At 46.0% G+C, this 21,420-nt stretch overlaps 1 protein-coding gene across 1 annotated transcript; it reads left to right on the top strand.

The window, feature by feature from the left end:
• Positions 1-926: 926 nt before the first annotated feature.
• Positions 927-20,128, top strand: asph (aspartate beta-hydroxylase). The gene is made up of 15 exons (XM_080010510.1): positions 927-1,123; positions 2,702-2,863; positions 3,172-3,216; positions 3,684-3,752; positions 9,122-9,163; positions 10,125-10,498; positions 11,097-11,112; positions 11,935-12,018; positions 13,050-13,133; positions 13,839-13,930; positions 14,307-14,858; positions 15,130-15,619; positions 18,039-18,077; positions 18,280-18,321; positions 19,020-20,128. Exons 1-15 carry the CDS (start codon positions 1,048-1,050, stop codon positions 19,025-19,027), a joined length of 2,175 nt encoding a protein of 724 aa, XP_079866636.1. The 5' UTR covers positions 927-1,047; the 3' UTR covers positions 19,028-20,128.
• Positions 20,129-21,420: the final 1,292 nt, after the last annotated feature.

The following is a 21,420-nucleotide window of genomic DNA, read 5'->3' as shown; positions in this document are numbered from 1 at the left end:
ACACATGTAATGATTCGCTCCAGGTTGAAGATGTCCAACATATCTACACATATCTATAGATAAATATCTTCATCTGTAGAACATGTCTTTAGTGCTGTTGCCCAAAGAGTTTCCTCCATGTGTATCAGCTGAAGGCTAATTTCACGGCAAAGCAGCATTGAAGTCATTTAACAGATAGAGCCGTGACTCTGAGGCAGCATAAGGAGGAAAAAACGCTTTGTGCCAACATGCTGTTTATCTCTGATACGAGGAACTGGAACGAGCTGCTTTGCAGATGAGTTTTGTTGGACATTTGGTGGTAGATCAATTTTAAGTTGACGATCAATTGTCACACAATTAATTGCAATTTAAATTGTCTACACTGTACATTTATTGACATTGAAGGTTGGGACAACGCTTTGTGTGGACAGCTCATTTTCTGCAGCTCAAACTTGACGTGAGCGCACCACACTAACATTCTATTCATTGTGAAATTGGGATAAAATCCCACTTAAATTTGGATAGAAACATTTAATATAAAATGTATTTAATAATTAACGGCTCTAGAGCTAATTTTCAGTCTAACATTTCTACTATCCAACGTTGGATCCCCTTAAATTGAAACCCGGGTGCTTTAAATCATACTCAGTGGGGGTGCATGTTGGGAATTAATTTGGAATTCACCCGACGTCAATGTATGCATCCATATCTCCCCCTCTACATCTCTCCCTCGCTCTCCGTCTCTCCTTGTCAGAGCCAGCTGGTTTAAAAGCTCTAAAAATAGCTCCTATTTGTACAAGCAGTGTCGTATCGGGCGAGAGAGGGGGAGAGAAAGAAAGAGGAACAGGAGAGAGTGAGGGCGAAGGCTGACTGAAAACATGACTGGCAGCTCGGCCAACGTATCACATTCAGGGAAGAGGGACAGAGGGCGAGAGAGAGGATGGGACAAGAAAGAGAAGGGCGGTCCTCCAGGACGGCCGGTGACCTTGTCCTCATTCCGCCCGTCGTGTAGTGTAGCCCCGGCCAGTCAGTCCGTGGTCCGGTCCATCGGTCGCTCTGCAGGCAAGGATGGGAGACCCGGCGACTCTGGTGGATTCTGTCGCCCCGTCCGTCATCCCCACGGTGATCGCCGCGGAGACACAAGGTGGGGACGGCGGATAAGGTTGATCATCCGAGGAACAGGTGGCATTTAGACGTCCACACTAGCAATACTCCTCCAACTGGACTATTTAAAAACGAAGCAGACCCATTCCACTGGGACTGTGGTTTTTGTTTTTTATTTTTATCTACAGTGCCTTTTTGAAATATTATTAAAATGACTGAGCACAAGTAGATTGCCGCATTTGGATCTAGTTGAACCCCTTGAACTCGTGCACGCAGAGGGCTGTTTCAGGCACAGTGTTATGTAACCCTTGATTTGGTTGAAGAGCAGCTTGTTTGGCCTTCCCAGCAACTGGGAGGAAACTGGTCCCAAGCTCCACAGCGACTGGGAGCTGGAATATCCACCACGCGTGAGCAGAGCTGATGAGTAGAAGTATATTGGGCCTCGAGTGTCAACTGGGTTGTTCATTTTAAGATAAACATTTCAAAGGTTAAACGGTGCTTGTTTTATTTAGGTTGCAGACTCTGTGACATTGGGGGGTTTGATTGAAAGTCGACATTCTGATCCGTGTGCAACATGAGAATAGTACCTCGGTTGGTGCTGATATTTTTATATCCGGTGTGTGTGTGTGTGTCTTTTGTAATATGTGGTTAGTGTTTACATTGTTTTTTGTGTGAGTCGTTGTGACCCCGTGCCATGAAGTGCACTCCTCAAGCACCTGTTCATTCTCTCTGGTGCTATTTCTACCCACAATGCACTGCGGGTTGTCGACGGCACTCGGAATAGCCTCCGGCGACGTCGCTCTTGTTTGTCGTTCCTCTTCTTTATTGTTTTTGTCTTTTTTAGGTAAGAGTAGAACCAGATGAAAGGTATAATAGTTAAAAAAAAAAAAAACTGCTTTATTGAGTTGCGCGTGTCGTGCATGCGGGCAGGCGCTATGCAGCCTGAACTGAGAATAAACGTATTAGTGCTGTTGTGCGAGGAGGGCGTGTCTTAAGCGGGGTGATATTTGTCATGATCACATTTGAATACACATTTTAATACGCTGAAGGCTTCGGTGGCGAGACGTCGGTCTCTCTTCCAACCTTTCTGTGATTGACGATAAGTGGCCGTTGCCATGGCTACTTGGACCATGGTTTTTGGATTTGTGTCGGAGAACTCCTGGACAACTTTACAGTTCTGTTTGCTAGTTATTGTGTGACTAATTTCTCAAATTACTAAGAAATTAGAAATGCATTAAGTGTCATGACCGTGTGTCTTGTAATAAACGGTGCACACACACTTATCTACGGCATTAACAATAAATATTAGTATAAATGCACATGCATGGATGAGTGTGGAGCAGGAGAAACGGTGCTGTCAACTTTGACCAAGAGGATTTTCTACAATCTATGCCTAATTCCTAAAAAGAGGATATCAGTTTTATTTTACCCAACTGTTTGAGCTACGGATTGGCTATGAACTAACAGCAGCTTGTGTTGGACAACTATTCATTCGCACGCCGAATTGGCTTCCACAAACCGTCGGACGTTTTCAGAACCCGAAAACGGTCGCTGACCCCCGCGTGTGCCGACAAAGCTGAACCTAAGTCTTGTCTCCCGGTGTGTGCTCTCCCTCCAGATGGTGCCAAGCCCCCGGTGGCCAACAAGAATGGAAAGAAGGCCGACTCGGGGGCGAGCGGCAGCGGCTTCTTCACCTGGTTCATGGTCCTGGCTCTGCTGGGCGTCTGGACGTCCATCGCCGTGGTTTACTTCGACCTGGTCGACTACCAGGGCGTCTTGGGTGAGCATGGGGTGGGGCGGTTGTGGCAAAACAATACTTACATGTTGTACGACGATACTTTGAAAGGTTGAAGCGCGTAACAGTTAATCCGCCGAGGATAGACATGTTTTGTCTTGTGCATGTTGGCATGAACACCCTATGTGTGAAAATAAAGCATGTCTGCTGCCAATAACCGTTGACTCCTACAACAATGTTGTCCACTATTAATCGATAGATTAATGGATCTCTTTAGGCTTTTAACTCTTTTCTGCCATTTCAATGTCTATTTTATTTCCTCTGTGTTCTCTTTGTCTCGGTTCTGCATGCAGACAAGGCTAAGGACTTACAAATTAACCTGTCAGAAGCTTTGCAAGGTAAAGATGAGAACCCCATCACATTCTGCCTTTTCCTCCATTAATCCGTCTGTCGATGCTTCTGCTCCGTCATTGCAACTCAGACCGTCCGGGCAGTAAATGAGCGTCATTGAGTCAAAATGCATACATACATGACTATTTAATAGCACCAAAAACATATATTATATAGAAGATCTCATTTTAAAATGTATTTTATTAAAATTGTATTATATATTTTTGAAAATATAGAATTGTATTACTGAAACAAAATATTCAGCTTAAGGGAAACAAACCTCTCAGCATTGTATTGTTATGATATAATTTATAAATAATATTTATTTTTATCCACCCCTCCCCACCACACCCTATTTTAATTTCCTAACCTAAAAAGAAACGACTGTACTATTCTAAACCCTGGACCCACCTGCACCTCCACCTCCACCTAACCACAAATCTAAACCTGGAAACTGACTTCCTCCACTCTGTAGGTAAACTGGTGGCCTACGACAAGGACGGCGATGGTGATTTTGACGTCGAGGATGCCAAAATCCTGCTAGGCAAGTTCTTAAAGATTATGTACTATTACCTGTTTTTGTTTTTAATGGTCAGTGTCCTGCAGATGTAAAAAATAAAAACCTTTGAATAATTAGTATAAATGGCTCCCTGATAACCAATGGAAAGAGGAACTTTGTGTTGCAGTGGCGGAGAACTTTATTATTTTTTTCTTTTTTCTTTTTCTCAAGCCAAGTTCAAATGTCAGTTACAGCAAAACTCAAAAGCTGAATTCATCTGCAGGCCGCTGCCAAAACCTGTTTCCTGTGATGCCGATGAATGTGAAGTGTCATTTGGGTTTCTTTTACACGACAACTCTTGTGTTGTTGGCTGCAAACTGAGACGTCTTTGATGGTCTCAGCTCACCTTGAAACGACACCTGTCTGAGTCGAGCGCTGGGATCTCTTCTCTTTGTGAACAAACCACAGTATACCATAGAGCTCAGAAAGGTTCTGGTTCCCAGCGCTCTGTGTGTGTGTGTGTGTGTGTGTGTGTGTGTGTGTGTGTGTGTGTGTGTGTGTGTGTGTGTGTGTGTGTGTGTGTGTGTGTGTGTGTGTGTGTGTGTGTGTGTGTGTGTGTTGAAGCTGATGGAGCAGCAAATCATATTGAGAATTCATCTGTGGTTCTACGTGGTGCCTAAAGAACTCCCTTAAAATTCACCAGTTTGCTAATGGACCAAAATCCCCTTTTACATTTTTAGGTCAAATAATAAAATGGTTGGGGGGAAAAAACTGAGAATTAAGGTCAGTTTGCTGTTTTGTTGGTGTCCAAATATATCACCATAACACATATAACCATTTGTTTTAGGCTTTTCTTGTAACTGGCGTGGTGAATGTTTTTAGTACAATGCATGAGTCAACGTACTTCTTAAATTTTTTCATTATTTTATTTTTTTAGAAAAGTATCTTTAGTGTCAAGTCAGCACCCCATCCTACATGTTCCTTACCAGCACAGGAGTTGGAGTTATCTTTGCTAAATCTAAACCAACAAACTTTTCATCTGCCATCACTGGAATTCTTCTCCCGCTCCAGAGAGGCAGCCCTCTCTCTCTCTCCCCCTCTCTCACTCTCTCGCCCTGTTCTATTGTTCCATCTCTCCGTGCATCCGTCCGCTTCTCTTTGTTTTCCCTCCCGCAGTTTGTTCTGCAAAATAAACCAGCTTTTCTCCTGCGTTTGGCTCGCTGCGGCGCAGCAACGAGGGCCGTGGCAGAACGGCCCGATCCCAGATTCTCCTAAAACACGATTGCGCCAATGCGGGGCACCGCTCGGAGGAAACGCTGGCCCACATTGGGGGGATGAGACACCCCCAACCTTCTCATCTCGGTCATTTAGCCTCGTTCTTCGTTCCCTGTCGGTTCCGCCTCCGTGCCTCCATCGATTTCCTCCCTCGCCACTGAAGCTGACTTTACACCAGGAATGAATGCTCACCCGTGTGATTTCTAACCCCACTCGGCCAAATTCTGTTGCCAATGTTGCAATAAATGGAAATTGACTGTCAATCAAAATTCAATGTGTCCCAATATTCGTTCATTTCTTCCCAAGGTGGGCGTGTATTATTTAGACTTTTCAACTGTGCCCATTGTAAAGTCAGCGCTGGTGAGCTCAACACCCCTGGGCGGGTCCGTCTTTCCCGCTTGCTGACGTGGTTCTCCATCACATTTAAACTTTCACATTCAAGCTCCCTTGTTCTGTCTGGTCATCAGTGATTGGTGGTGTCTGTCCTCTGCCCCAGCTCTCTGTCTCTCTCTCTTTCTCCGTCCAGGTATCTCTACTAAGTATGACAGCCAAGTAGTTCCCTCACTGCCTAACCTTTTGCTTCTCTTCCTCTTGTTTTTTCCCCTCACCCCCCACACCCCTCCCCCCCACACATACCTCTCTTCCCCAGGTCCCCTTCCTTTATTCATACCTCATCCCATCTTTTGATTTGTTTTCAGTTTGGTCCACTCACTCGCTCGCCCGCTCGCTCTCTCTTTCTTACGTTCGTTCACATCAACTCTTGCTCCCTTCAACCCTCTCTCTCTCTCTCTCTGACTCTTCCACGTTCACCTCGTCCTTTTTCCTCAATCCATCCATCCATCCATTCGCCACACCCATGCGTAGGCCTGGCCAGCGAGGGCGGTGGTCAGGGCGAGTCGGAGATGCTGGATTGGTTAGCGGAGGTGCAGGAGGGCGGCTCTGATTGGCTAAACGGCTTCTTCACTTCCCTGTACGGTCTGATAAACCCCCCGGAGCCCGGCGAGGAGGAGGCGGGGGCCGAGGGGGGCTGGCGCGGCACGCCGGGGGCCTCGCAGGCGCTGGACGATGACGACGATGAGGAAGAGGACTATGAGGACGGAAAGGGGGTCAGGAGAAGAAGGGAGACGGAGAACGGGAGTCAGGGGCAGAAGATCGTCATAGTCGGGCTCCATAACCAGTAGCGCAAAGAACCGTGACATCCCAAAATATCTGATAGTGCACTTCTTTTTAAAGACCCGTTTTTTAATATACGGAGCGACATGGTTTGTAATCTCCACTTTACAAGCTCTTATCTGGGCGCCTTAAAAATATGCACCCTGTTTTTGAACCTACCTACTCGGCTGGGCTGGTTTATTCCTATTATTCAGCCTGTTTCCAGACCCTTCCCAAGGTTTTGGCAGGATGAGAGAGCTGGTGCTTGGAATACCAGTTGTTTTGTTTTGGTTTTTTTCCCAGAAGTGGGACTGTGATCTACCTTTTTGGGACCTGAAACGGAGTACTTGAAACACTTGACTATGGAGGTTTTGGTAAATAGGGAATGATCAGTGCTTCTCCTTAATCTTGTATATTTATTAACAGGGAATCCACAAGTGACAACATTAATTAAAGGTGGAGAGGATAGAAGCTTGGAAGGAGGCTTTTTCAAGTTCGAGACAAGGACTTTCTACTCAGGAGCCTTTTTTTTTTTTTTATTATTATTTTTTTATCAACCCCAGTTGAACGTTGTTTTCTCTTTTCTACAAATTTCTGATTTCTTCTGCACAAAACTTGGGCACAAAGACGCACTATAAACGATGTCATGCAGAGAACAACTGAACTGCTGGGAGATGTCGGCCTTCCTCGCTGTTTTCTTTTTTTAAAAATCTATATCATGGACTTATTCACATTTACACATGGACTCCGTTGTTCTTGAACTCTCAGTTATGCCATGCTGTGTGATGCTTCTGACAGGGATAGAGCTTGCGTTTCTGACTTTGTTTTTCATTTTTATATTCCTGCTTGGCGGTAGTACATCTAATTTATTTCTTTCCTCCATTCCTCTTGCTGTCAGCTCCAAAGCCAGTATAGTTGTGACGAAACGGAACGTTTCGAGGTGAAGACTTCCTGTCCCCAGTTGCCCCAGATGTCGGATTATCTCCGGTGCTCCCTTAAGGCCTATATGTTTATTTGTTGTTTCATTCTAAATGAGAGGTTTAATGCATTGATTATTATTCTTATTCTTATTCTTATACCTTTTGTTCCTTTGGAACATTTAGCTTCATGGCATGTGAGTTTTAGGATTTTAGGGTTCATTACAAGATTGTTTATTTGTGGTGGTAGAGATGGTAATAGTTTGGTTAGAAGTTGGGAATCAGGATTTCACTTTCAGCTCGTCCTCTTAGGTTAGCGAGATGGATAAATTAAAGGTTCCAGTTCCTCGAAATTCCTTTGACTTTTTCATCTCGTCTCGGTCTAAATCCCTTTGATCGTCGAGCACGGTCGTTCCTGACAGAGGCAGATGCCGCTTGGCGATGTCTCTCTGGGGAAGACAGAGGCTCTCATGAGATAGATTTACACAAAGGAGATTTGGACGGAGTAAGAGGTGGTGGAGGATTCAGCAGATCAGATGCAAGCACGGCCGAAGCTGCTAACAAAACATTCTATGTGTTGGCACACGCAGATGGTGGTTGTGTGTGTGTGTGTGTGTGTGTGTCTGTGTGTGTGTGTGTGTGTGTGTGTGTGTGTGTGTGTGTGTGTGTGTGTGTGTGTGTGTGTGTGTGTGTGTGTGTGTGTGTGTGTGTGTGTGTGTGTGTGTGTGTGTGTGTGTGTGTGTGTGTAGGGCAAGGTACATGTAAAACCTTTAACTGATGACACATGACTTACTAACTGGTTGGTCCTGCTCTAGAGCGGGCACGGTTCCATTTCCATCCATGATCATGTAATGTAGTGGGAACGCTCACCCACTCCATTTGTGGAACAGGCATGAGCACTTCCCCTCCCTAGATATGCCCTTTTCTTTATTCAAAGCTGGATCAGCAGTTTTGGGTGTGAAAGTTGGCCTCAGGATGACTGCACAGAACAGGCTTAGTGACTGGTACTGCTCAGACACCAGTTAACTTTCAAATGCATCAAACCATTTTTTTTTTCTTGCCTTTCCTCTCAAAGCTCGAGAGTCTTGTCCGAAATTCTCAAAGATCAAGTAGCATGTGAATATAATATAATGGGGCATGAGTATAATAAGGTATCCTTGGTGGTTGATAAGCCCTGTACTGAGGAAACCTAATGGTTCATTGCAGCTGTTCATGAATTGGCACCATTTGACCTTCGGGGGGGGGGGGGGACAATCCCTGAGAAAGTGGTTTGCGTCTAAACTTGTCCAGAAGACGAACTTAATCAATTTCCTGGTGAATTGTAGAGATGTTGGGTTGGGTGGAAAGGGGCGTTGTTTTTTTTGTTTTTTGTTTTTCTTGCACTTTTATTTTTTTGGTATCGTTGAGTTTATCTTCATTTTGGAATCATTAGACCAACGGATTGTGTAGTGATCGTCACACAAATAATTCTCGATGAGACAATTCCCAGTGACCAGACTCAGACTTGTTGTGATTGGGGGATGGGGAAAAAAATTGTTCAGTGGGAGAAAGAAAGCCATTTTATCTGTGTTGTTCCCACTCGTCCACTGGGAGAATACGTTGCTTTTTATACATCGGGCCGGAAGAGATCCATCCGACTGAAGGATTTCACGTCCTATGTGAAACAGCCAATGGTTTGAGTCCACACCCGTGGGGTACGACAACTTCTGTTGTCTTCTAGATTCCGAATAAACAGATGTAGTTATCATTTAAAATTGAGTTTAAACTTTGTGTTGTATGCGTGAAGCGGTCAAGCCAGCTGGTGCAGGGGAGCCGGTGCTGTTAAAAGGATCCCGTCATGATCGCCTCACGATTGTCATTTCAAGCTTACGGTTTGAACAGTTAACACGGTGTGTTAACTGGAGCGTTTTCAGTTGCCTCACTCAGAATAGATGAACAAATCTACAGTGAATTAATATTTTAAATGTAAAATCTGTTAAGCTAAAGTCTTCTGAGCTCTGGACTAGTAACTCTGCTTGTCTTTTTTTTTTTTTTTTTTTTTTTTTTTTTTTTTGTTTTGTGTTACATCAGATGAGAAACCGGGAGATGATTCCAGGAGAGGAGCTAAAAAGGGTACTGGTACTGTCACGTGCATGGTTCTGGCTTTGCACTGTCGCAGTGTGACCAGGATGAGACTCGTAGGACTGACGTTTTAACCGGCGTTTCACAATCCAGTCCTAGAGCGCCCCCCGTCCTGCAGTTTTGGGCTCCCAACTCTACCCTATAACACCTGATTCGGTTGCAGCGACATGTTGCCCTTACTCGAATCAGGTTTGCCAGGAGTAGAGTTGGAGCCAAAACTGGACCTGGTTTAGGGCTGGATTGGGGAAAACACTGTGTAAATCTGCAGTGACTTCAGCCAGTTCCTGGATGTTTTAAGTGGAATGCTTTGAATTGTACTGCTGTTTGAGGGTCAGTCCATGTCTTGTTGGATCAGCCTGTTGGTGTGTGTTTAACCGCTTGGACCAACTAACGGGCTGATTTATTAATTTCTAAAATAAGGAGTTGACTTTAATAGAAAATCAGGCTGAGGCTCCGTACGTCAGACACTTGGTTCAGAAAAGCAGATATCACATGACATTTTAATAGCATGATGCATTGGACGTGAATGTTCATCATCACAGTATGCTGTCCGTGGTCCTGAGTTCCAGGAAAGTGATATTTAACAATACCTCAGCGATGGTCTGTGCGTGATGAGGATTTGTTTTTCTTAACAAAGGACAGTACTAACGGACTTTGTATGCTCTTTTGAGGTGTTGTGTCCCTAATTAACTTACATTTTGGAAAAATGCAAATCATCATTGCCATGCCAGTGATTTACAGTTTAATTCGCTTGCTGTGCGACTGACTGTTTAAATTGAATGATTCTAAGCTTTAGAATTGTTCCAGTGCAGATAACCTCAGTCGGTACTGGTGTGGACACGATCAGCAGAACGTTGCATGGTCTTCTCCTTTTACCACATAACAACCCGTCCTTAAACGTGTCAAGCAAAAAGAAAAGGAAACGGTGCTTCTGTCGTGCCTCCACCCTCAGAGCACCCACTGACCAGGGACGTGGGCTTAAAGCTGCGGGAAGCCCTGAAGGAGCAGCTGGCCGTCATCCACCAGCGCGTGGAGGCCAAGAAGATCGCCAAGCTGGCCCTGGCCGAGGTGCGTCACATCCTGGCCAAGGAGGAGCAGCAGGGGAAGGAGGAGAGGGCCGGCGCCCTGGGCCTCCAGAGGGAGGAGGTGGCCGCCAGGGTGAGGGAGAGGGTGGCCGCCAGGCTGAAGGAGGAGGAGGAGAAGATAGAGAGGGAGGAGATGGAGAGAGCCCTGGGGGAGCTGCGGAGCGAGGGAGGGAAACAGGTGGCGAAAGAGGGGAAGGAAGGAGAGGATGGGGAAAAGGAGGCAGAAGAGGGGTCAAAGGAGGCGGGGGAGAAGGAGGGGGAGGGGAAGAAGGCGGCAGAGGGGGGGGAGGAGGAAGGCGGGCAGAAGGAGAAGGGGCAGAGTAAAGAAAAGGGTAAAAAAGTCAAAACTCCGAAACCTGACAAAGGAAGCAGGAAGTGAGGTCAGAGGTCAAATCTGTGACTGATTCAACGCTGGTTGGCGCAAGGTCTCAGAGGCCTTCTCTGGAGCGAAGACCCCTGGGACATAGGGTGGGGAACACGGCTGCCTTGGGGGAGGGGGGAAGACACACCCCGTAGTTTTATAGCCAACCATTTTCTGCAACTTTGAACTCTGAGATGGTGATAGTGAAAAGTTGAAATTGGGGGGAGGGAGGGGCAGGCACGGGAACAGACTGGAGAAGGCATCGAATTCACCCTTGTTGTATTTTAGCGTTTAGATCTGATTAGACTAAGATCAGCCGTTTGCAGAAGATTTTACTTTTTAGTTTGTCAGCACCGAGTCAGACTTTGCATTTAATGTAGAGGCTTGTGTTCTTGAATTTGGGAGAGAGCGGACGCACCTACGTTATTCCCGAGGTTAAGCGCAACAATCTTAGTGTTTTTCTTCTTTGTCAATAAAGTTTTTGGTTCATCACGGTTTGTTGTTTGTAAGCATTGAGGTGTGTGTGTGTGTGTGTGTGTGTGTGTGTGTGTGTGTGTGTGTGTGTGTGTGTGTGTGTGTGTGTGTGTGTGTGTGTGTGTGTGTGTGTGTGTGTGTGTGTGTGTGTGTGTGTGTGTGTGTGTCCGACCATATTGAATATGGCACCACCTGTATCCAATTAGCAGACCACAGAATTGCAGTATAAACTGCGTTTTGCTCTGTTCAAACGCTGCGTACGTCTTTTTTCCCCACACTGTACACTTCAGGTTTTTGACTGATCTCCAGTGTAACCATTTCTGGTCCAAGGTTTTAAAAAAAAATGTAAAAAAATGTTTCTTGTCTGGCTTGTGGAGGTTGAATCTGATCTACAACCTTCTCCCTGGGGATTATTAAAGTCTTGCCCCATCTTTAAAGATCCGAAGCAAAAGAAACCCAAAGTGTTGTGTTTATTCATGTGAATGTTTTTGTTGTGAGTGTGTTTATATTGTATAGCTACACCCTGATTCAACTGAAAATGCAACGCTCACATTTAAAATTCTTGAACCCGGGGTGTCAAACCGGCGGGGGTCCAGAGAGGCCCAGGGCATCATTTGATTTTTGTTTATTTTAAGTGTTTACCAAGTAATATTCAAATCCAGTTATTTATTATCTTTAATTATACAGAATAACTGTCACGGTTTGAATTTCAAACATGGTGCCGTATTAAAAGTTGACCAGCCAACACCGCAGTCTTTATTCCTCGTTCCCACCGAGGCGGCGTCATCTCCGTGTGCCTGTGATGTTACCATGCCAACAACCGTGTGCGTCGCCCCGTATAGGACTGACCGAGAAGGCCGCCCTCGTCACGTCGCCCAAAGAAGAAGCCGCAGCCGCGGAGGAGGCTGCCGCACCCTTGGAAGAAGGTAACCAATGCAGGCTCACTACTGCGGCGTTGGCCGTGGGCTGGTCTTCACCCGGACGGGTGAGGTCAATAGCAGCAGAGTGGTCAGCCCCAATCACATGACTCCACCCCTGATAATAACAGCAGCAACAATGTAAGATGATGTTATTTTTCCCAGGAGGAACCTCCAGCGTAGTAGCCATTTTATCTCCGTGGCTTCTCACTGGTCCTTGTTGTTTGGGAACCTCTTATTATTTTGGTGTAAAGATGTTTGAGCGACGAGCCCTTTGGGCCCTGATAGTCTGGAAAGTGGTACACACTTCATTGAAACTACCCTCAGCAAATATGAAAGCAAGGAATTTCCAGGAACTAAATTTGACCTCATAGCTATGTTATTTATCAAAGTTTATTCAGCAATTTCTTTCAACGGTTTAAAAGAATGCACAAGTATTGAGACACTCAAAGCCAATGTGAATTCGTCAAATGAATCCAGGCAAGACCATTTGATCCAATTCAGTGAAATATAGAATCGTTTCTTGTAGTCGACAGGCGGAGGAGGGAAGGACTCCTTTCAGTCTCCGGTCAAAAAAGGAGGCGGAAATGTGAGGAATGTGTTGTTTTGAAAGCACGGACATGGAGGCCGTGTTCCTCGCTTTTCTGTCAGGTTTGTCATTTTGTCGACACCGGGGAGCAGGCCTCACGCTCCTGACACTCACCGGGGGGGTGTCGTCCGTCACCAAAACGGGAAATGTACCGTTCATAAAATTTCCTCCCTGTAAGGCAGTGCAGCCTGGGTCTCATTTAGCTGCAGTTCTGCTCTTCTCAATAAAAATTATATCCGTAAACCTGATTTCTACACGATCGGGAGTCATCCCTCTTTTTTGATCCAGTTTTAGAGAAGCAGTTGGGCAAAGCTTTCTTTCAATACTGGATCAATTAAAAGGTTGTGATGCACTTGCATATTTAGAAACTTGCAGGTATTTACAGAATAGAATGAGATATTTTTGATGTTGATATTAAAAACTCACAGCCACCGTCATTCTCTCTCTCCAGCTGTTATTGAACCAGACCCAGTCATTGTAGAGGAGGAGATTGAAATCACTGTGGCCGAAGAGGTTGCTGATGCTCCCCCCTCAGGTGTGTGTGTGTGTGTGTGTGTGTGTGTGTGTGTGTGTGTGTGTGTGTGTGTGTGTGTGTGTGTGTCCCATAGGAAATTTATATATATATATATATAAAAAAAAAAAGGCAAATAATTCTCAAATGTATATATTTTTTATGTAAATATTCATGTTTGAGTTAATTTAAACTTCCCATTATTCCATCACACTTGTGACACATACGGATAACAAAGTAGAGCTCAGTGTGTTATTGAAACAATAAAACACGACAGACATGACTTGCAGACATTGGGTGTAATCCAATATATTTATTATATTACTATTAATATAGTCCATTATATTTATATTATTATTATAATTATTAATATAGTCCAGTATATATATTATTTGGGGTTTTTTTATAGTCCAGTGTATTTATTATATTATTAATAATATAGTCCAGTTTATTATTATTATTAATAGTCTAGTATATTTATATTATTATTAATAATAATGTAGCCCCGTGTATTATTATTATTATTATTATTTTTAATAATAATAATAACAATGATAATAATAGTAAAGTCCAGTATATTTATTATATTAATATTATTATTGTTTTTATAGTCCAGTATATTTATTGATGGTTTTCCAGTGACAGGGCTTGTTGGAGTTTCAGAGAAATGATCACCGGTTAAATCTTCAATGTCTCAGTTTAAAATCTCTTCCTCTCCTGAACCTGAAGCTGAAGCTGAGGTCCAGGAGGAGGCTGCCGAGCCAGAACCGGAGCCAGAACCGGAGCCTGAACCCGAGGTTGAGGCTGAACCAGAACCTGAGGTGAGCAAAGACCCTCAATCTCTCTGTCCATCTCTGTCAGGTATAGAGATACTTATCTAGTTTATATTATCTATCTTTTACATTACATTACATTGATCAGACGCTTTTATCCAAAGCGACTTACAATTGTTCAATCACCGACGGACGCAGCCATCAGGAGCAATTAGGGGTTAAGTGTCTTGCTCAAGGACACTACAGCATGCTAGCAGGAGGAGCCTGGGATCCAACCAGCAACCTTTAGATCACTAGACCACCAGCTCTACCGCCTGAGCTACCATCCCCACCCCATATCTACTGATCTACCTGTAGGAAGGAGGCTTGAATTTCCAATAAGAGAAACTTTTATGTGGAGTCCTGTTGCTTGTGACATCTGCAGGTGTTTGAGGAGGATCCTGAGGTGCTGGAGGAGGAGGCCCCTGTAGAGGAGGAGGTGGAGGAGGAGGCTGCCCCTGTAGAGGAGGAGGTAGAGGAGGAGGCTGCCCCTGTAGAGGAGGATGAGGAGGCAGAGGAGGAGGCTGCTCCTGTAGAGGAGGATGAGGAGCTGGAGGAGGAGGCTGCTCCTGTGGAGGAGGAGGAGGCTGCTCCTGTGGAGGAGGAGGAGGCTGCTCCTGTGGAGGAGGAGGAGGCTGCTCCTGTGGAGGAGGAGGAGGCTGCTCCTGTGGAGGAGGCGGCTGCTCCTGTGGAGGAGGAGGAGTTGGAGGAGGAGGCTGCTCCTGTAGAGGAGGAGTTCCCAGTAGAAGAGGCTCCAGTGGAGGAAGCTCCTGTAGAGGAGGAGGAGCTCCCATTGGAGGAGGCTCCAGTGGAGGAAGCTCCTGCTCCCATGGAGGAGGTGGTGGAAGCGGTTGAGGTCCCAGAGGTGGAGGTTCCTGCTCCAGCTGAGGAAGAGGAGGTTGAGTCTGAGCCAGCTGCTGAGGAGGTTGTTGAGGAGGTACGTGCAACCAGCTGAAATACCTTCATCTGCGTCTGTCACATGACCAGTTTCTGGTAGAATTGTTGAGATGTTTTTGGGATGTTGGCTCATTAAGTGCTCATTAAATATGTGCATTCTCACATATTTTCTGTTTATAATTTTAAGTCCCCATGGTGCCCTACACCCGGGTACATTTTCAGAGATACTGATCAACGGTGAAGGTACATTAAGCCTTTAAGACCATCCCATGTTGTCTTCTTGGTGTGACCTCTGACCTTCACTCATCCAGGCCCAGGAGGAGCCCGTCGCAGAAGAAGAGGAGGAGTTTGCGCCTTTCGAGGAGGCGGCCGAAGAGCCAGCGGAGGAAGAAAGGTTCGTAGAGGAAGAGGAGGTGGACCAGGAGCCCGAAGCCGAGGAGGAGCCAGCAGCGGAGGTGGAGGAGGAGGCTGCTCTTGCAGAAGAAGCCGAAGAGGAGATGGCTGCAGATGAGCCGGCGGGGGACGAGGAGGAGGAGGAGGAGGAGGAGGAGGCAGCACCCGCGGAGGAAGAGGAGCCCGTTGAGGAGCAAACAGCAGAAAAAGTAGAGGCCGCAGAAGAAGAAGCTGTTCCAGAGGAAGCAATGGAGGAGGAAATGGAAGAAGAAGAAGAAGAAGCAGAAGCACCACCTTCAGAGGAGCCCGTGGAGGAGGAGGAAGCAGCAGCAGCAGAAGAAGTAGAAGAAGAGGCTGAAGCAGCAGAAGACGATGCTCCTTCAGAAGCTGCTGAGGAGGCGGAGGAAGGTGAGGAAGAGCTTTGATTCAAGATTCAAGATTTTTATTTGTCACATACATATACATACTTCCATACATATATGCAGTGAAATGTAATACACATGTCCACATGTCCTGCTGTAAGGTGTTGTCATGGCAACACAATGGCCAGCAGAACGTATCACCATGGGGGTTTTTCTGCTGATAAAACGACAGCACTTTGTACTGGAGTTCCTCTGGTGCAGTCGTTTATCAGCGCGGTGTAAGTACACACTCGGGCGGGGCCAAGCTCTGTTTAACTTCCGTGTATCGGTAAACAAAACAGATTTGAAAACTTTCACATATTTTAATCAACCGAAGCAGAACCCAAAACTACACCGCGTTCCAAATGATTATGCAAATTGGATTGAGGTGTCCTAAACATTACATTTTTTGTTTTTCAATTCAACTCCTGGATGATGGTGTGTCTCAGGGCTCTTTGGATCACTGAATTCAATCTCAGACACCTGTGATCATTAGTTTGCCAGGTGAGCCCAATTCAAGGAAAACTACTTAGGAAGGACGTTCCACATTATTAAGCAGCCACAGGTTTCAAGCAACATGGGAAAGAAAAAGGATCCCTCTGCTGCCGAAAAGCCTCAAATAGTGCAACGCCTTGGACGAGGTGTGAAAACATTCGATATTTCACAAAAACTTAAGCGTGATCATCGTACTGTGAAGAGATTTGTGGCTGATTCAGAGCACAGACGGGTTGGTGCAGATAAAGGCAGAATGAGGAAGGTTTCTGTCAGACAAATTCATGGGATGAAGAGAGCAGCTGCTAAAATGCCGTTACAAAGCAGCAAACAGGTATTTGAAGCTGCTGGTGCCTCTGGAGTCCCACCAACCTCAAGGTGGAGGATCCTCCAGAGGCTTGCAGTTGTGCATAAAGCTACTATTGGGCCCCCCCTAAGCAACGCTCACAAGCAGAAACGGTTGCAGGGGGGCCAGAAACACATGAAGACTCTTTTTTTAAACCGTCTTGTTTACTGATGAGTGCTGTGCAGCCCTGGATGGTGCAGATGGATGGAATAGTGGATGGTTGGTGCATGGCCACCATGTCCCAACAAGGCTGCCACGTCAGCAATGAGGCGGCGGAGTCATGTTTTGGGCCGGAATCATGGGGAGAGAGCTGGTAGGCCCCTTTAGGGCCCCTGAAGGTGTGAAAATGACCTCGGCAAAGTATATAGAGTTTGAGACTGAGCACTTTCTTCCTTGGTACAAGAAGAAGAACCGGGCCTTCCGTAGCAAAACATTCTTCATGCCTGACAATGCACCATCTCATGCTGCACAGAATACCTCTGTCACTGGCTGCTATGGGCATAAATGGAGAGAAACTCATGGTGTGGCCCCCATCCTCCCCTGACCTCAGCCCTATTGAGAACCTTTGGAGCATCCTCAAGCAGAAGATCTATGAGGGTGGAGGCAGTTGGTATCAAAACAGCAGCTCTGGGAGGCTGTTCTGACGTCCTGCAGAGAAATTCAAGCAGAAACTCTCCAAAAACTCACAAGTTCAAAGGAGGCAAGAACTGTGAAGGTGATATGAAAGAAGGCTCCTATGTTCACATGGAACTTGGCCTGTTTAGATGTTTTTGAGTGAAATAGCTTTTGATTTCAGTAAATATGACTCTAAATGCTGCACATTCAACAAATGACCATTTCCAGTTCTTCACAACCTATAAAATGTTTAGAAACTCTGTTGTGCATAATAATTTAGAACAGTGCATTTTGAGTTTTGTATTTTTGAAAAAGAGGTTTGTTCAATAACATTCAAATTATGTTATTGAGCGGTTGATGACTTCAACGTTATACTGACTGTCATCTGCATCGACTATTTAGGAAAATCAGAGAAAAATATCATTTGCATAATCATTTGGAACGCGGTGTAGTTTTGTCTATTTAAATGGTATTGATCAGGATTGATTGGCAGACGTCTTGTTGAGCTGGTCTCATCACGTTGTGTCCTTTGAGGACGTTGAACAGTTGTTTTTGGCGGTTGTGACTTCCTGGCACGTTTCCTCAACTTCTTTCTCTTTGCATTTTGGAAAATGACTGATCAAACAGAAGAATCGATCTCCAGAAAGTAAAGCAGGATCCACGCTTCATGTCGACACCTCCACCTTTTCCTTGTTTACCTGCTTCGCCTTCCGCTGGAGGTGTCATTTGGTTCATATTGTTTGATCCATTCCTTAGTATAAACCTAGCTGAAGATGTGTTTTTTTTTATATGTATAAAATGTTTTATTGTTTTGAAAATTTGAGTGATCTGTGAAAGAAATGAACAGTGAAACCATCACCAGCTGGCAGCGCTGAAATAAACATTGAAAATTATATTTTTTGCACTTTATATTATGTGGGGTGGTGCGACGGTGTTTTTTTTTTTTTTTTTAAAACCTTTTCCTACTTTGCAGAAGAAGTAACAGACGAGGAAGAGGAGGCACCCGAAGCAGGTGAGTGCACACACACCTCCCCAGCCGTTTATCTGTATTATTATTATTGTGATTATTATTATTTGTATTATTATTATTATTATTATGATTATTATTGTGTGCCGCTCTAACACCAGGATTTGGTGAACAACGTATATATCTACACACACACACACACACACACACACCCACTTCCTGATTGTTTATCTATTTGTTGTTGTAGAGTTCGCTCAGGCAGAGGAACAGATCCAGGACGAGCCTTCAGGTAACGACGCTTTTATTACATTATGGGATTGATCGCACCGCTGCGCAGGCACGTTTTAACGGGACAATCGGACGCGCTATCTCTCCTGGCCCCCAGTTATCTGTCCTGCTTCCCGGCTGCGGGGCGTTGGTCCCGTCCGATTAGATCAGCGTTGCCTCAAGTTTGGTCAGGACGGTGAACAGCAGCGACGGGAGGCGCTGCCACGTGTCTGGCTTCTAAAGTCCACGTGGGGGAGACCAATTTAAATGTAAATAAGAACAGATGAGAAAGTTTTCGGGTGTCAGGTCGTCTTTCCGGCCCCGGCGTCGAGAACCTCCAGTCGGGCGGCGGTGGAGGTTGTGGTGAAGAGGCCCCGCCCCCTAGTGGTTACTCCGGGGAGTGACGCGTGCAAAATGGCTGTGGCTGGTGCTTCGCGGTGCATTCAGTGGAGGTTTTTAAATCAGCCGCTTTGCCTTAGTTTCACTCGCCACCTCCGCCCTCACTGACCAGCTCCACCCAAAGAATCAAAAAATAACAGTTGTGTAGAGTTTTGATGAATGAACGTATTACATGTGAATAATCTCTTGAACTTGACCTTGAACAAGCCGCTTTGGATGATTAACCCTCTGAAGTGGCATCGTCACGGCTGTTGTTGTTGTTGTTGTTGTTTCCGTTTCCCGCTCACAACCCAGTTGTTTTTTGTTTTGTGGTCCCCATAGAAACGTAGAGCCTGCAGTCGGCATAGCGACGGAGCCAGGGTCCCGCTGACATTGCACCATCACTCCCTCTGAGCGCGCTCGGAGCGACGCGCCTCTCCACCTCCCGGGAGGCGGCGAGGGTCGCCATGACAACGCCGCCCGCCCCTCGCTCTCTCTCCACTTCCGTGTTTTTTTGTCAGCGTCGAACTTGGACTGATCAATTGCTTTGTTTTGTGACTAAAAAAGGTCGTTTCTGTCCCTCCTCCCCTCCCCTCCCCCTCCCCTTCCCCTCGTCATCGTTTTTTTTTTTTTTTTGTTTGTTTTGTTGTGGTTTTCTTTGTGTTTTCATTCCCTCGGTAATACTGTAGTTTAGAGACAGGTTTGTTTTTGTTTCTATTTCTCTGTCTGCTCTTTGTCCGGCCGGTCCAGAACCGCGTGTCTGACGCCGGATCTGGAGGCTGCGGCAGCGCCACGGAGCCAGAACACCCAACAGGGACGGGGGCAGCAGCCTGTTGGGGTGGAGGCCTCTGGTGCGCAGTGTTTTCACTCCTCTTTTTTTGTTGTTTTTTTTTTTTGTTGTTTTTACTGCTTCCTTCACACCCTTCACACCACGTTCACGACGGACCACAGATTACGCCCCCCCCCCCGCTCCCCGACCAGGATTCCAACGCAGAAACCGGCTGTACCGCTCAGAGAGGCTGGGCTGGCGGCCCCAGGGAACGCCCCCTCGATCCGGCGCTTAGGGCGGTTCACGCTGCGCAGGCTGACGGTGCTATCCACTTCAGGGATGAAACTGCAGGGAAGAAGATTTAGTTTTTCTAGCCCGCCTCCGCCGTTTTAAAAAGATGTGGGTTCGCCGTTTTTTTCCGGGGTTCACTCCCACCCCCAGCTCGGTTCTCCGTCAGAATGTTGCTTTCCATCATCTCTAACCGTCCGCACCGCGACCTCGCTGAGCCGTTAGAAAAGACGGAAAACGGCATTTTGATGAAATCTATCCTGTAGCGGGTTGAGGAGATGGCGTCAGGAGATCCGGCGATCCTGGTGTCTGTGTCCATCTGTTCTGGTTTCACTGGTTGAAGGTTCTATGCAAAGTTAGTGTGGTGCCGATGGAACGCCCCACCCCGCCCTCCCTCTCCCCTTTCCTCCCCACTCAGTCTGTGATATACCACTCAGTATCTGTTTACTCTTAGGTGTGTGTGTGTGTGTGTGTGTGTGTGTGTGTGTGTGTGTGTGTGTGTGTGTGTGTGTGTGTGTGTGTGTGTGTGTGTGTGTGTGTGTGTGTGTGTGTGTGTGTGTGTGTGTGTGTGTGTGTGTGTGTGTGTGTGCGCGCGCGCGCGCGCGCACGCACATCTGTTTGCAGAAGTTAACCCCTACTGTGCTTGTTTTGGTTTCATCTTAAATCTTTCTTGAGTTCCGACACCTCGTACCTCTGGCTGCTCTACAAGCTTCTGTCTGTGATTTTAGAGACCTCCAGATGATTCCTATGTTGTTTTTTTTTTACAAAAATCAAATGTATTTCAAGGTTCAGCTGGAAACGTTTTTTTTCTTTTGTTGTTTTTTTAACTCGATTTGGCCGCAGCAGTACTTTAATCCCACATTTGGCCCAGTTTGCCGGCCTTTTTGTTTTTGTTTGTTTGTTTTTTACTTTTTTTTTTTTTTTTTTTTTAGGGCTCCAGCGCAACATTTTTCCAAGATAGAGGTTTTTCTAAGACTCTACCTTGACCGCCTCTGTGTGGACGGCGTTAGTTCTTGTTGAGACAAGTTTTTGTTCCCGTAGGAAGCGTCTCTGTTCCTTAAGTTCCAGCGGTGGTTGCACCGACTCGCGTCCCCCAAAATAACCCTTGAACTGGGCGTTATAAATATAAAATAATCATGGTTGTATATAATAAAAATATATAGTCATGGCTCGCCTGGAGAGAGACCAAATTGGGTCTCCGTATTATTATTATTTTTTTTTTTTTCGCGTCTTTCCATCAATGGGTCATGATTCTGGTGCCGTTACGAAGGTTAAAAAATGTGCTTTTTGTTTGTTGAGGTGGAGAACTGTAGAGAAAGTTAAAAAAAAAAAAAAGTCCTGCCATGTTTTCTTTCCCCTGCCCTGCGCCCATCCATCAGATGGGCACGGGCACTTTACTATCAGCACCTGGATCTCCCCACTTCTACTTGAAGGGAGGGCGGGGCAGGGTCAGATCACCTGCTGTTGTAACGGTGGCTGTGAACAGATTCAGCGTCCGTCCCACCGCCTCCCCCCGCATTTGGGACAAAACATTTCTCCGGCGTCGGTAGAGATCGACCCAAAGCCCTCTGCTTCCTGCTCGGCCCCACCAGGTCAAGGCCCAACCGCTCCACGGAGCTGACCCCACCCGACCGCTTGGTTTCAGAGACGCGTCCTGTTAGTGTGTGGTAGCTGTTTAGTTAGGAC

The sequence above is a fragment of the Zeus faber genome (genome assembly GCF_960531495.2).
Source record: "Zeus faber genome assembly, chromosome: 12".
In the NCBI taxonomy this organism is placed as follows: Eukaryota; Metazoa; Chordata; class Actinopteri; order Zeiformes; family Zeidae; genus Zeus; species Zeus faber.
This window is presented reverse-complemented; position numbering and strand designations above follow the sequence as displayed.

Bases quoted from the DNA above. Each gene is read 5' to 3' on its own strand.
- asph (XM_080010510.1), top strand. From the start codon at position 1,048: ATGGGAGACCCGGCGACTCTGGTGGATTCTGTCGCCCCGTCCGTCATC. The intron at 13,931-14,306 runs GTGAGCAAAGAC...TGACATCTGCAG, and splicing joins AGGCTGAACCAGAACCTGAG to GTGTTTGAGGAGGATCCTGA. The intron at 18,078-18,279 runs GTGAGTGCACAC...TTGTTGTTGTAG, and splicing joins AGAGGAGGCACCCGAAGCAG to AGTTCGCTCAGGCAGAGGAA.